This window comes from Formica exsecta, unplaced genomic scaffold, assembly GCF_003651465.1.
Source record: "Formica exsecta isolate Colony F162 unplaced genomic scaffold, ASM365146v1 scaffold122, whole genome shotgun sequence".
In the NCBI taxonomy this organism is placed as follows: Eukaryota; Metazoa; Arthropoda; class Insecta; order Hymenoptera; family Formicidae; genus Formica; species Formica exsecta.
This window is the reverse complement of record NW_021848556.1, coordinates 2660720-2676253: the sequence shown is the minus strand read 5'-3', so window position 1 is coordinate 2676253 and position 15534 is coordinate 2660720. Positions and strand designations below refer to the sequence as shown.

The window sequence follows — 15534 nt, the reverse complement described above, 5'->3', positions numbered from 1 at the left end:
AGATTTGGATATTTGGATTAATCTGTCCGATCCACAACGATTGGACGCAGATGGAAAAAGTACGTTCTCATGAAACCGTCGTTCATTATTGATATGTAAATATGTAAATGATAAAATATGCGCGGTAAGTTTCACCGCGGCGAAATATATTCGTGCGCGTGCACGCGTGACAAGTACGCTCTTCTGAACTTTTAGAAAAACGACTTCGATGATTAAGACACATTGTCTGAAATTTCTTTCAGATATCCAGATCTAAAAATTTAGAAAAAAATGTATCTGAATTTTTAGAAAATTTTTTACGGTGTATACTATTGCCTGAAATTATCGCTGCATCGGGAGCGATATTAATTATTTCATTGTTACTCAAGTCACGTGTGTTCTTCCTTTATTTCAAGTCTTAATTTATTTCTCGCTTCCTCGATCTTCGATTTTTAACATATCTTTTTTATTAGCGACATGCAAATATATGTATAGTTTTAGAGACAGTTGAGTACATGTTCTGCGCGTTAATTTATATTATGTAGAACTATGTATCTATAATATTTTTTTTTTAAATTGGTAACTTGAAATTGATTTGATATCGTGAAATTTCAAAACGTAATCATCTGATTGTTTCCGGCAGAAAAAAAAAAAAATATATATAAAAAGTCTTTTCTACTCTTACATTTATATTGTAATCATGCACACATATCCATATAGCTTACATTACGATTTATCTAGATATCCACTCATTGTTATCTACTTATCAGATAAAAACAGAATGCATGATATGTTTCGAGAAGTACACTTTTGCGAGAAAAAAATGTTCCGACATACATCCTATCTTTCCTTCGCGATCTTTAGAAATAAGGAGAAAGTTCGCGAGACACGCGTCGTGAGAAAGAACGCTCTTCTGAACTTTTAGAAAAACGACTTCGATGATTAAGACACATTGTCTGAAATTTCTTTCAGATATCCAGATCTAAAAATTTAGAAAAAAATGTATCTGAATTTTTAGAAAATTTTTTACGGTGTATACTATTGCCTGAAATTATCGCTGCATCGGGAGCGATATTAATTATTTCATTGTTACTCAAGTCACGTGTGTTCTTCCTTTATTTCAAGTCTTAATTTATTTCTCGCTTCCTCGATCTTCGATTTTTAACATATCTTTTTTATTAGCGACATGCAAATATATGTATAGTTTTAGAGACAGTTGAGTACATGTTCTGCGCGTTAATTTATATTATGTAGAACTATGTATCTATAATATTTTTTTTTTAAATTGGTAACTTGAAATTGATTTGATATCGTGAAATTTCAAAACGTAATCATCTGATTGTTTCCGGCAGAAAATATATAAAAAGTCTTTTCTACTCTTACATTTATATTGTAATCATGCACACATATCCATATAGCTTACATTACGATTTATCTAGATATCCACTCATTGTTATCTACTTATCAGATAAAAACAGAATGCATGATATGTTTCGAGAAGTACACTCTTGCGAGAAAAAAATGTTCCGACATACATCCTATCTTTCCTTCGCGATCTTTAGAAATAAGGAGAAAGTTCGCGAGACACGCGTCGTGAGAAAGAAATCGATCGATATATTGTGCGTTCTTTTGCTTGAGAATTTCTCATTCATTGTACTTTGTCGCGACCTTGAATATCACTTCTTCTCAACATTTTTTCACGACGTTGCAACAGGATAGAGGCCGAGAGTAATCACGTGTTTCTCGTTTGTAGAATTAAGAATTCGCTCGCGGATTAAATTGAGTGTGCAATTGATCTTTACTACAGCCAATAAAATTTGATATCTTTCTTGCTGTTATGCGTGATATGATATGCGTGTTATGTCTCGAATTTTAATCAATTACAATTTTTAACAAAATAATATTTCAATAAATTAATTAGCAGTAAAGGTCATTGTATATTAAATATTGAATTCTGAAAATTTTAATTTTCTAGAACTCTCATAAAATAGATATTATAACTATTTAAATGTTTTTTTTTATAAAACAATGCTCCGATTTTTGCGAAATAATTGCAAAGTTTTACACTAAATTTGTGGAAATGGAAACTGAAACTTTATTATAAAATTAGATATATATTTATATTCTCATAAAACTCCCCCAATTTTCCATAATTCTACATGATGTCAATAATTACGAATTTGTATATTTCAATAAAAGTTATATAAAGAAATTTAATAATGAAGAAAGATTGAGAGATAAAGCTCCATTTTTTTGTTACAGATTATATAACTTATTAAAATCTATAACAGTGTATATATATAAATAATTATCATATATATGTATATATTTCTGGCTAAAATTGACGGTAGATATAAATGACAGTTATCATGCCGTTATGTCTCATATGTTAATCCACGGAATGCATGTGAGTGTAGTTAACCTTTACCATACTGTATATAGGCTCGTAAATTTCAGCCTAAAAAAGTTTGAGCCTAGAAAGTCTCTTGCATGTCCAGTTTCCTCGGCATATAATTTTTAATCGGTTTTTGTCAGTTCACGAAATCATAAATAATTATATTTTTGTGGATTTTTCAAATATGATTATCGCGATGTCGAGTGTCGTAATTTGACAAAATATTATGTAAATTACACACATAATAAATTAAAGGGATTATACGTGTATTTATTTTGATTAAAGTTATGCTTTCACGATGAATAATGAAAAGTTATATATTTTATCATTTTTATATCTATTTGAACAAAGATGCAAAAAATCACATAAGCTTAAATGAGCATATTGAAAATATTTCGAGACGAAAAGTTCAAGAGCATGTACTTTTTCGATCGTCTGCCTCGCTTTTACATCCCCTATTTGACGCTTTTCATCTCTCGGGTGCATTTATAATTAGACGGTTGACGGTTACGATGGTTGACGATGATTGTGAACATACCTTTGTAGAGAGGCAGACCTTTGTAGAGAGCTTTTGAGTTTGCAAAGTCCAGAGCGCTTGCTAATTGGATCGCTGCTCTTAATTGCGCCGTAGCTTGCCAGAACGATACTTGATAGATGGAGTGTTCGCTCTTCTGTCCTCCCTATAAAGTGAATCTCTCAGCGGTTGAATCATCCGTAAATCGATAACACTATATTCATAACAAAATTTAATTTCAAACTTAAAAATTTTTTTGATTAAAAAAATATATTTATATTGTAATTATATTTTAATTATATTTGTATTTGGCTTATATTTATATCAGTACATTATCAATCGAAATTAAAACAATCAATATCCGTCTGCAATTTGGAAACAGAACGACGAAAATGATATACATATGTATGATAATATAATTTCTTTTCTCCTTATTTTTTTTTCAGACTACAAAAATTTCTCCAACTTGATTTTTCAAGCATTATTTTAATCGCCTAAAATTTCGTCTTTGAATAATGAGGGCCGGCTTTCGTTTTATTCAATTTTGCCGAGTTTATACCGATAGTCACCTACACGTGGTAGTCTCTACATGCGGGTGGAAAGGCGCGAAATGTGTTTTGCATTATGCATGGGACTCTCAAGGAGGTATTAATCACTCGCTGTTACAATATAATTGCCGCGCATGCTTTCTCTCCGCGGTCGTAAATACAATGGCGCGTAGTATGTAGAAAACACGCAATACCGGAGCTTTCCAGACAATAGGAATTATTCAAATGAATTGGCGCAGGTGAGAGATCGACAACATCTTCCTGTCAGTCGACTCACCAATCCCTTGAGTTTCGCCGAGCGATGAACGGAAATAAGATTCGTCGGATTAAACACACACGCGGACGGCTTTCTTCTTCGTTCTCTCTCTTTTGTCGTGAAATAACAACGATTCGCAGCCGTTCTGTTTACGACGGATTCGAACTCCGGTTTTCGCATTCGTCACCGTTTTGGCCGCGATCCAACTAGAGCCGGCTATTGCCAAGGAATTCTGGCTACATTTCCTTCGGATATTATTCTCGACTTTTTAATCCGCGAAATTTCCATCTCGCGTCGAGATGTCGGCTGCAAGAGAGACTCTCCTCTCTCACGTCACGTCTCCATTTTCATCATCTTTCCCGTCTCATCTTCAGCCGACTTCTTTTAGAACCGAGATGAAATCCGAGATGAACGGTAAAATGTGCGCGAGCGCTGGAATGTAAAGGAGAGTGCATTACACGCCTTTCGACGCCGGGGGCTGAGTGATGTAATCTAGTGGTCCTTAACCTCCTCGCATCTCTTGTATTCTCAGATGTTTTCGCACCGCCATGAATAGAAATCATGTCAAATTCTTTATTTTATTTATAAAAAAAGAAAACTATATTCGTATACATTGTATATATACAGAATATGAGAAAACTATCTTCACTTAAAAAATTTACGGCAGTGTTTTTTCGCAACTTTGACTGACTCCTTTAAAAACTATCGATATAGATTAAGAACTATAATAAAGATAATAAAAATATACCTCTTTCAATATCTATGTCATACATATAATATGCAATATACAGTACATTATATTGTTAAAAAAGACTTTAATGATAGATTCTTTGGCAGATAACTAGATTCTTAATATTTTAAATTCTAAATATTTTATTAATTTATTTAACTAGTTTTATAATAAATAAATAAATTGATTTAACTAATTCTATAATAATTCAGATTTTTTATTTCTCAGTTCATTACGCAGCATATGCTTTAAATTAAGTTCTCCCCATAATTTTTACGAAACTGCTCTTCTTTGGGGAATCCATAATAATCGACTAGTGAAGCTAATTGATTTAACTAATTCTATAATAATTCAGATTTTTTATTTCTCAGTTCATTACGCAGCATATGCTTTAAATTAAGTTCTCCCCATAATTTTTACGAAACTGCTCTTCTTTGGGGAATCCATAATAATCGACTAGTAAAGCTGCAATAATCGCCCTCGTTAGGCAATCGCGCTTTCAAGATTAATAAAGAAGTTACAGGCTGTATGTCCATTTTTGACATTGAACGATGCTGTGCGGCCGGCGTCTTTACGAGCGTATATACGCTAACCAGATGCCGCAATTTCATTAATAAGTTTCTCTTTCGCGAGGATATCGCTTTAGCGTTCTCTCGCGCGTGTTACTTGCGCCACGTGAAAATAGGACGACGCAAGTCTTCGTTTCGTGGTCAGCGATGAGAATCGCATCTGGCGTCGTCGTCTTCTAGTGCTCGAACGATTAGCTATTATTACAGGTTGTTCCAAAATCATTTTAACGCAAGACGGATATTTTTAAAAAATTTAAGAAAATCTGTTACTTGCCTTTATATTTGTGTTAATAGTAAAATTTAATGATAAAAATCCTGTTTGTTCGATGTAGGACAAGTTTGAACAGAATTTTAATATATAGTTTAATTATTGATATATTTAAAACTGCAAAAGTTGTAACAATAGTCTCCCGTAAATCTTTTGGTCATCGAAATCGACTTCAAATAATCGTACTCATCGTCCAAGTATTAAATAATGCAACTGTCAAATTTTGATGCAACCTGTACTTGTATCAATTTTGCGACAAACGTATAAATGTTTCGCACAATCACGATGAAATTACTTTGATGCATTAAGGTCACTATATAGAGGATACGATGATGAATTATATACGTTCGTCTATCTTACTCACAGTATAGTGAATTATAGAAAATTCGTATCCTGTATTTAACGTTACGATGAATACATTATAGTATTCACACATAGTATAGTGTAGTAAATTATGAAATATAAAATTTTATTTTTTACTGTATATAAATCTTTTATTTTCATATCGTATATTATATGTTTATTCGATAAAAATATACGCTAGTATTTTTTCAAATCTGTGCAATTTCTACAATCTCTACCACATAAAATCTTTTTCATGATTTTGCATATATTTGAAAGAAAATACTAGCATATATCTGTCAAAAATAGCGCTCTTAGGCTTACGACCTCGGCACAGTTCTTACCGTAAAGAATCGTAGGGGTTACGTATGCACCTGTCGATATGATCTAATGTCAATAACTGCATAACGTGACTGCGCATCGCAATATGTCACTAACCCTTCGTGTTCATTTCGTTTTTCCAGGTTACTCATAAAGTGACAAGTCAGGTGATGGTGCTCAAGATGAATCAGCTGGCGGCGAACAGGCCGAACATGCTGAAGGAAGTCCAGCTCATGAACAAGCTCAGCCATCCGAACATACTAAGGTGAGCCCGCGCGAATCGAATCCGGTTTATTTTTGCCGGTGAAACTCTGTATCTTGCAATCGAAGAAAATCACTCGGCCGTATGTGCCGAATTTGATAATGACGATGAAATTTCTATCTACTCTGCTTGCCCGTTTAATCCTCGTATTGCGGGTAAATACGTTAACCCTTTTTCGCATGTGAGCTATGCGAATAAAATTCGAGAATGATAAACGCGGTGTATAAGTATCTTTTATCCAAGATAAAACGCACGCGATGTTATGCATTGCCAATAACACCATTTTTGAATTTTGTAAGAAAGATATTCGAGGATGTTAACAGCGACCATTAAGTTAATTTATGGATTCTTTATTTATGTAATAGATAGTTAATTGTTTCTATATAAAACTATCACATATATAATTTTGTATAAATATATTAAGTAAATTTCTCTGTATTTTCCCAAGAACTTCTTAAGATTTATCACATCAGTCAGCAGCCAAATACTTCTTATGCTCACATTTGTTTTGTCCTGTCGTGAGTCAATTTGAAAACTTCTTTTCGGCGTCTTGCCAAAATTCTGGCGCAAGGTCTCTGTATTAAGTTATTTTACCGTAACACATTTAACTAAACACGTGGCGACTGTCAGGACTTGTAAACGATATCATAGAGGTTTGTCGCAATGAACATCAAGTTCAAGTTAAAGCGTGTGATCCTATGTTTGATTTATTATCTGACGATTATATCGTTAACATTCCTCTTGCTTGGGAGACCACTGAAATGAGCAAAAGATTAGAAAAAACGGTATTACGCTTTAACCACGCTCGTTATGAATTACAACATAATACATCGTCTAGCGGTAACGACGGTTACCTCGACACCCGTTGCGAAAATTCCTGCTAGCAGAAAGCAGTATCTAAAGTGCAGTATCTAAATGCATAAAGCACGATGTGCAAAATTTTCCATTTCATAATTTGCAGATACGAAATTAAATGTGCAAAGATTCGATTGAACATACACTACAGTGTACAATATAATTATATATATGTGTATATACATATGTATTATTTTATTTCTATACTAAAAGAAAATACCGTTTCTTATGAATTTTAATTTTTTAATCTCGTAATATAAATTTATATGACATGACATGAATTAAATTATCGAATAACATTATTTATTCTTATTTTTAAAACACGCTTCAGTTTCAATCAAATTTATTCTTTGAAAATTATTATTGTTTTCTATTTATTAACGTTTTCGTTGACAAAAGTCTATTTTAAATTTGATTAAGTAATTTAAATAATTCTTTGTGTCTACTTTTCGTGAGATGCAAAATCTAACGCTATACCTCGCGTAACTGCGAGTCGTGCGAGAGATACAAGTAAATTCATACTTTGAAAGATCAAAAATCCGGAATCCAGAGAAGAGGTATTATATCGATCTTCTTAGGGGGAGAGGGTAGGAGGGCGATTTCGTTTCCGTATAATGCTTCTCGTATTATGACATAACGCGCTTTGCTGGGACGTTCGGGATGCGCCGCGCCGCGACGACAACGCATTCCGACGATATAAACGGCTTGGCCTAGATTCGGATACGGTGTTTACCCGTCGGGTGAACCTAGCGGATCTTATTTCTGGCATTTTCCTCGGCGAAGGCCTCCGCGAAACTCGCGGGTCCTCTCAGGATTCTCCGCTTTGCGCACTGGCTGACTCAGCTGTAAAAATAGTTATCATCTCCACTTGCGGCATTTACCGCGAAGTATATCATTACACTCGCGCTTATTGCGATGTCGTAACTAGAATTGCTATAGCGAGATAATGTCTATGTCTTAGTTCGGGTGATATTAATAGGAAGTATTGACGTTGTAGGAACGTCAAATATCGATATTTTTAGATAAGACGAGATATTAATATTCGCGCGTTACCACAATTAAATCTCTCTCTTAAGTTATACTTAACTATTAAAAATTGCTTGAAAACCTATAGCAGATATTTATCCAATTCTTCTTGTAACTTGTTAAATGCAATGGATCATTCTTTATATAAAGCTAATGAGATATAAATATTGATATCGTAATGTCTATCATCAACGATTATTATGGCATTTAATTTATCTCAATAACTAATGTTTATTTTCTGGAAAAAAAAAAGTTTGATAGTCATTTCTAATGGCTGCTGCTATTATGCGACGTACCAATCATTATATCATAATAACATACCAATCTATTACGGTATCATTGTTGCAGTACAAATAATATAATACTAAAAGTACCAAATATCATAATCGAAAAATATCAGCGCTGTAGTATCGGGATAGTATTACTACGTCGAGTATTCGACGTAGTAGTATCTGTCAGCAGCAGCTCGGTCATAATTCTTGGAACGACAATCGGCAAATGCGCCAATCGCTTTTACGAAGCGCGGCTGAATGAAAACAACCGGACAGTGCCCAAAAATATCTCGCGTCTTCGAACTCTGCATAATTCTGCATTCAAACATGCTCTCAATCGATTCACCAATGCTCGTTATATGCGAACGCCCCCTTCCTTTTACGTAATATTTGGCTTGCGGAGAATGAATTTGCCTCTAATCGCCTGAAAGAGACAACAACAAACTACTAGTAGATAATGACGCGACGTAGTCAGACATTCGTATCGCTTTCCGTGCGCACTTGACATTCGAGCTTTCGATTTATGTACATTTGCAACTTATATACGTATGTATTATGATCTGCATTCGCGATGTATAAAATGCATATCTCGATATGCAATAACTAAATATTAATTTAATAAAACGTAAAATAAATAAATACGGAGTAAAAGTGAAATAGCCCAAAATATGAAGAATTAAAAGATATTGGCATTTTTATACAAAACTTATCGCGATTTAATACATTTGTCTCTCCAATGAATTGCTTCTATTTTATTTATATTATTTTTTTATTTATGTACATATTTGCCACATATTTTAGCTTTCACTCGTGTAAAAACCGTATAATTTCTCAGAAATCTTTCTTCGCGTATCTCGTTACGAATTATATGTCAAGTATCTATTAGTAAAAAATCTGCAACATGATACGGTATAATTAATGTTTCTACCGCGTATCAATCGCGCAGATGACAAGCCTTGGAAAGCGCAAGGGGAGCGACAATTTCTCCTCTTATCTGATCGACAAAAAATGAATCTGGAGCATCGCGTACGCATCGCTTGTATTTTACCTGGGAAAAATTCTTCGCCGGAAATTTCTCTTTCGTTCGCGCTGTTTGTCGTTTTTTTTTTTCTGTCGCGTGTGTGGGAGAAACGCGTCGACGTGCTCGGCGAGAAACGCCTCGAAATCGGGACGACACGGCGTAACGCGTGATTTTCTTCTCCTTCTCAAGCTCTACCATTTATGCAGGATCCCCGTTTATCCCACGATAACGTAAAGTGCACTCACCGATTAAGTCTTTCCTCTCTGCGGGAGAAATATAAGCAAAGTAGCTTTCGCAATATAATCAGATTGTTTTATTGTAATTTTTTGGAATACTTATGAATACATTTTCACTTGTGGATTTATGTATCCGTCTAAAATAATAACAGAAATCGTAAAAGCTTATAATATTATTTTTTGTCGTAATAATAATTATGACGATATTATATTGTTTTAAAAGTATAAAAGAGTTAATTATGATATAAATCGTTTAAGTTATATAGCATTTATAATCAATGTATTGTATATCTATTGTATATATTTTTAGAGATTTTCTAATTTATATTTTATTTATACATGAATATAAATAAATACAATAATAGGCATTAACCAATACATTATATGTACTAATGGATATATTTATCATTACGAGTTATAATTAAAAGCAGTTAAAGAAATTATGGTAACTCATCAATTTTTTTATCGGTTCCATTATTGAACATTTAAAAGTATTAAATTGTTTCAAAAGCTTTTTTTGATAAGCGAGTCCATGATATTTCCTTGAAACAAGATGGATTTAATTGTCCTAATCTATCATAATAGAATGGCTATAAAGATAACGTCAATGATATCGCAACGATTAAGTTACAAGGTACATATCAAAGATGTCTAGACTCTTTAATCGTCTTTATTATATGTAGAGCACATCACCTGGATTTGGTTTTATTGTTCAAAAACAATGAATGATAAACAATATTGGGTAATATTCTTCAGAAATAAAATTTCTTTGTCTTTTGTCTTTATTTATGTCAACTGTACTTATTTATTTATTAAATATTAGATGGGGGTTTCCAGTAATTTTATCATATATTTTTGCGCACATTTTATCTTATTTATTTTTTATTGTTGCGTTTTTAGATATGAATTGAAGAGAGTAAGAGAGAAAGCATTGCAATATTAAAATTTGATATAAAACTATAAATATTCGCCAATTTTGCTTTAGTTTTTCTTTTGTTTGCCTTCAATATCTAATTTTGGTTGAGAATCTGAACTGAATTGATAAAAGCGACAAGTTTTGAATTCGCTCGTGTTTGTGCTACATAATAAATATTGATTTATTTTGTGATAATTTTGAGAGAATATTATTTCATTATATTTAAATCCAACCTAATCTTTAAGTTTTATGTAACGAGTACGAAAATTTATTTCTTTATTTACATCTCTTTATATAAATTTTATGGAATAAAAAGTTTATATTTTTTTCTCATCTGAAAATCGCGATGTTTTTTTTTTACTCTTTTCTACATTCAATTGAAAATGTATATTTAAATTCTTCTTAAATTTCAAATACGGAATTAGTCTTATAAATTCTTGCTGAATTTTCCATGTTAAGATAAATATTTCAATCAATGAATATTCAGATTGAGAAGCAGGTTATTATTTTGTCCTACTAGCATCACGACTAGTTAAAGAAATTAATGATGAGATAAAATTAAAAACACGAACTTTTAAATTATATCTCTTTATACATTTATTTTTTTCTGAAATAGTATTTTCGTGAAAAGTATTGGAATCCACCGTTTTATTGTCACAAATAAAAAAAAAAAAATGTCTCAACTAAAGACCTTCGACCACTTGAAGATCAATCTCCTCTTACATTTTCCAGGTTCATGGGAGTGTGCGTACACGAGGGTCAACTACACGCGTTAACGGAATACATCAATGGTGGCAGCTTGGAACAGCTGATCATGTCGCGGCATACGCCGTTACCGCATCTCATCCGGATGAACCTCGCCAGGGATGTGGCCCGTGGCATGGCCTACCTGCACAGCCGCGGCCTATTCCACCGCGATCTCACGTCCAAAAATGTGCTGATCAAAAAGGACGAGTGTAACAACGAGATGATTGCGGTTGTGGGCGATTTCGGGTTGGCCGCAAAGATACCGGATCCAAGCACGGGGTATCGACTCAGCACTGTCGGCAGCCCCTACTGGATGTCACCCGAGTGCCTCAAGGGCCAGTGGTACGATCACAGGTCCGACGTTTTCTCATTCGGCATCGTCGTATGCGAGCTGATCGGCAGAGTGCCGGCAGATCCGGACGTTCTGCCACGCTCAGATAACTTTGGCCTCGATTATCTGGCCGTGGCGGAGATCTGCGCGGCCGCTGATCCGCCGCCCGCCTTCCTGCAACTCGCCTTCAATTGCTGTACAGTGAGTATGATGATCTCTTGTAACTGTAAAGGCATGCAATGTGGATCCGGTGCAAATAAAGTCGGACGATTATTATAACTGCTATTACACTCAAAATGAAAATATTATGTTATACACGCACGCATGCAACATTTCAAGCAGATATCTGTTAAATTTCATTAATTATCAGTTTAATTGAATTTTATAATTTGTTAATTGGAATTATATCTATCTACGATTATTCTTCCGTTAATTATTTATTATTTATTCCATATGAATGTAACGAAAGACACGATGACAAACGGACTTCTTCATTTATTTACAGTACGAACCCAAGTCGAGGCCAACCTTTCCAGAGATCACAACTAGTCTGGAGACCATAATAGCGACCTGCGAAGTAGAATTGAAGAGCAACATTGGTAAACGACAATCGACTGTTGACCCGACATTAATGTCCAGTATGGACGAAATTGCACGAGAAGGACGCACGATGAAGCGACGTACTGCAAAAGTCAGAAGTCAATCGGCAGATGCGAGAGGTTGCGACAACGCAACTCCCTCCGATAAGGCGAGATGTCACTCTGCCAGGCGGGTGGCCGAGCTCGCCAGCAGACGGGATCCGCATTATAGACCGATGACGGCGAATCCGTTCCACGCATTGGGCGGCGTCAAAAAGATTCTTGGTGATCTGTTCTCCAGCTGTCTGGAGCTACCCTCGCTAGAAGATGTGCGTCCCAGCGTCACTGACGGCGCGTGTAGCAAGTTCAAGCCGGCGCAGAATGACAGCATCGCCAAGATCCTGGATAGGAAAAAGCCGAGCTCCGAGCCGAGCAGCCCTACTGCTAGAAAGAAGTGGGAGAGGAAAGTAAGTAGACACAAATTAACACACGTTTGTCTTATAATAGAAAATATCACGCTATTATATATGTAGTTATTTTCTCTTGTCATACTGATATACATATTGTTTTTAGGTTGCCACCAAGGTAGGAGCTGCGAGTCTGTTTACTCATCCACTCTTCCGGGATGGTTGGGAGCCACGGAGACGCGGCAGCTGCGAATCGGGCTTCTGGAGTTGCGTTGGCGAGGACCTGAGTCCGGAGCCACCGAATCGGCGGCACACCTCAACTCTCAGCAGTTCAGCAGCAAGCAGTCTGTTTCTGCTAGATGATCATCGAACCAGCTCGATCTACACGGACTCTTCCGAAGACATTGCCAGCTTGGGTGGCGGCGATTCGTGCTGGGAGGACCGACTAAACGGCATTGGTTCCTCAAGCAAGACCATTTCGAAAATTGTTGAATACTTTGAGAGAAAGCAGGCGATGGCAGGTAGACTCGGCGAACACGGCGATACCGCCGGTCCTAGCCGCTTAACTTTGCTACGGGCCAGTCTGGAAGGGCCCGTGCCCATCAGTAGCATCTCGGCCGCACAGCGGCTGGTTGTGTGCGAGGGTGCCGTACGTAGCAAACTCGCATTATTCGACAAGAAGTGATATTATGCCTGACAGTCGTTTGACAGTTTCTTATCGTTTCCTTCCGATGCTCAAGGAGCGCCCGCATAAAAAAAGCCTACACAATGAAATGTGACACAGATCTTGAAGAGAGTTTGCCTCATCGTCGCGTACGTGATGACGGCAAGTATCCTGGAACGTTACACGATAATTAGATAGATAGCGCGTTTTTATATATAATTAAGAGTGGAGAACAAATGGTAGTTACATGAAAAATAATAGTAATCGCGGTTTTATTGCACATACGACAAATGAAAAAGGGAGTTAATAGTACCAGCGCGTCATACGTGACTTGTAGGCAGGGTAGTTGATACGCGCGCGCGGCGTGCTAAAGAACATTTCTCTAAAAACCTAATAACCTGACTGTGATGTTTTTTGATAATCTACATACATACATAATTGAGCTGTACGACTGAAATTTGGCGGAGCCATCGGCACACAGGATCTTTAATACGCTACATGAATCGCGTTTCATGCACTTGGGCTATAACGATGTATTGTTCAGAAGAAAAAGATAGAGAGGACGAAGCAATAGCGAATTTCGTTTAAAAAATGCGTTTAAGATTAGTGCTGGCGTAGCGCTAATCGATTTTTCGGAATTGACGTACGTTTTGCAGTGCCTCGCAGTTCCTAGTAGCCATCTCCGTCCTTATGCACACGAACCGTGGTTATTACCGATCATTGCAAGAAAGCTATTCAGATCGAAGATGTGAGTACGAATTATTTCTTTTTATTTAAATAGGCAAGTAGGTAAATCGTTTTATCTTGCCATTCTAATCTTGTAGTTGATATTTGCGATAAATTTTGTCGATTCGTTGCGTTTGTTTTTTTTTCTTTTTTGTTTTGTAATGTATTAATAATATGTAATTTTATCAATTTTTAATTCTAAATTTTTATTTTAAAGATATTTAAAAATATTGACCTGTGTTACTGCAGCTATTCTAGTATGCTGCAATGAGAGGTCAGAGGAAGATAAGTTCAATTTACAGAGGTTGCGTTTCGCAGCATTCTCATGTCGTTTTCGACTCGACAGATAACATCAACGCGGCCCAAGGTTCGTCGTTGTTGTGCTACGCGTTTTCTCAACGGTTCGAAATTTTGCGTGTCGTGACGTTAATAGCTCGGAACGCGCGGTATAAAGTGCCGGAGAGACCACATAACGATAATATATATACATATATATTTTTTTGTTGATAGAGATATTATTACATACCGTGTCCTGGATATCCTTGTTAAGGTATTATGCGAAGCCGAGGAATTTGTGTACACTTTGAAAAGAGAACATATGAAACTGATCTAGTCAGTGTATTAATGTGGCGGCCTTATCTTTTATACGTTGTAGCGCTAAAATTTAGTATTTAAGGTGAAACGGCGAGCGTGAAATGAGCGCGAGATGAAACTGGGCCTCCTGGTAGTTCGTAGTGGTTTTTTTTTTAACATCGGAATATTTATACAATAGAAAACGCGAAAGTGAGAGCGTGTGAGACGAGTGAATTGAGATGTATTGCACCTGTGTGTGCGCGCGTTGCGGAAGGAAAGTGTACACGTCCAATGATATACATATATAGGTAGCTAGGACTCACACACAACACACACATACACACATTATATATATATATATATATAATGTGAATTGTTTCGTCAGACGGCGAGTTGAACCAAATCTATGATCGTAGGGTGATAGATTAATATATAAGATGATATCTTTTTACTTGTCGAAGTTCGCTCACGGGTTTATTCCATAAGACTGTGCGTTCATTAAGTAACATGTCGTATGTAAGATAAAGAAGATCGAAATCGCGTCAACGACATTCGCAGTCTCTTCTTCCTCGTGTACAATAGAATGCGCGCCGTGCATGGAGTTTTTTCTTTTCGTTCATCTTAATTTTCGTTCATCGAGTCGGGGCCTTCCGTTTCTCCTCGATGCGTCAATCGGTACCTGAACAATCGCAGCGAAGAAAGAACTGCGAACGAGTTAGTTCTTAAGCATGCGGACATATCAGGAGTATGGGCTGGGATTCAACCCGATCGATCAAGGGCAATAAATGCGTGATTACAAGTGACGGGTGTTGCGGGTTACAAGTGCGGATGAGTGAGTGAATGTGAACGAGGGAAAGAAAAAGAGAGAAAAAAAATAGAAAGCGAAGTTGGCGGATCGAGAGGCGCATTTTAAAAAAGAAATATGGGTTATTTATTTTAAGTAAAAACAATTATATTAAAGATTATATATATCTATATATAAATCTACGCAAAAATAT

At 35.8% G+C, this 15534-nt stretch overlaps 1 protein-coding gene across 1 annotated transcript in view; it reads left to right on the top strand.

Annotated features, from left to right (window-relative positions):
• LOC115244581 overlaps positions 1-15398 on the top strand; it is a 42668-nt gene extending 27270 nt beyond the window's left edge. Inside the window, exons 3-6 of the mRNA XM_029822338.1 lie at positions 6066-6187; positions 11243-11789; positions 12094-12633; positions 12740-15398. Coding sequence (XP_029678198.1) covers positions 6066-6187; positions 11243-11789; positions 12094-12633; positions 12740-13258 — 1728 coding nt within the window. The 3' untranslated portion in view covers positions 13259-15398. The remainder of the gene's footprint in view (positions 1-6065; positions 6188-11242; positions 11790-12093; positions 12634-12739) is intronic.
• Positions 15399-15534: the final 136 nt, after the last annotated feature.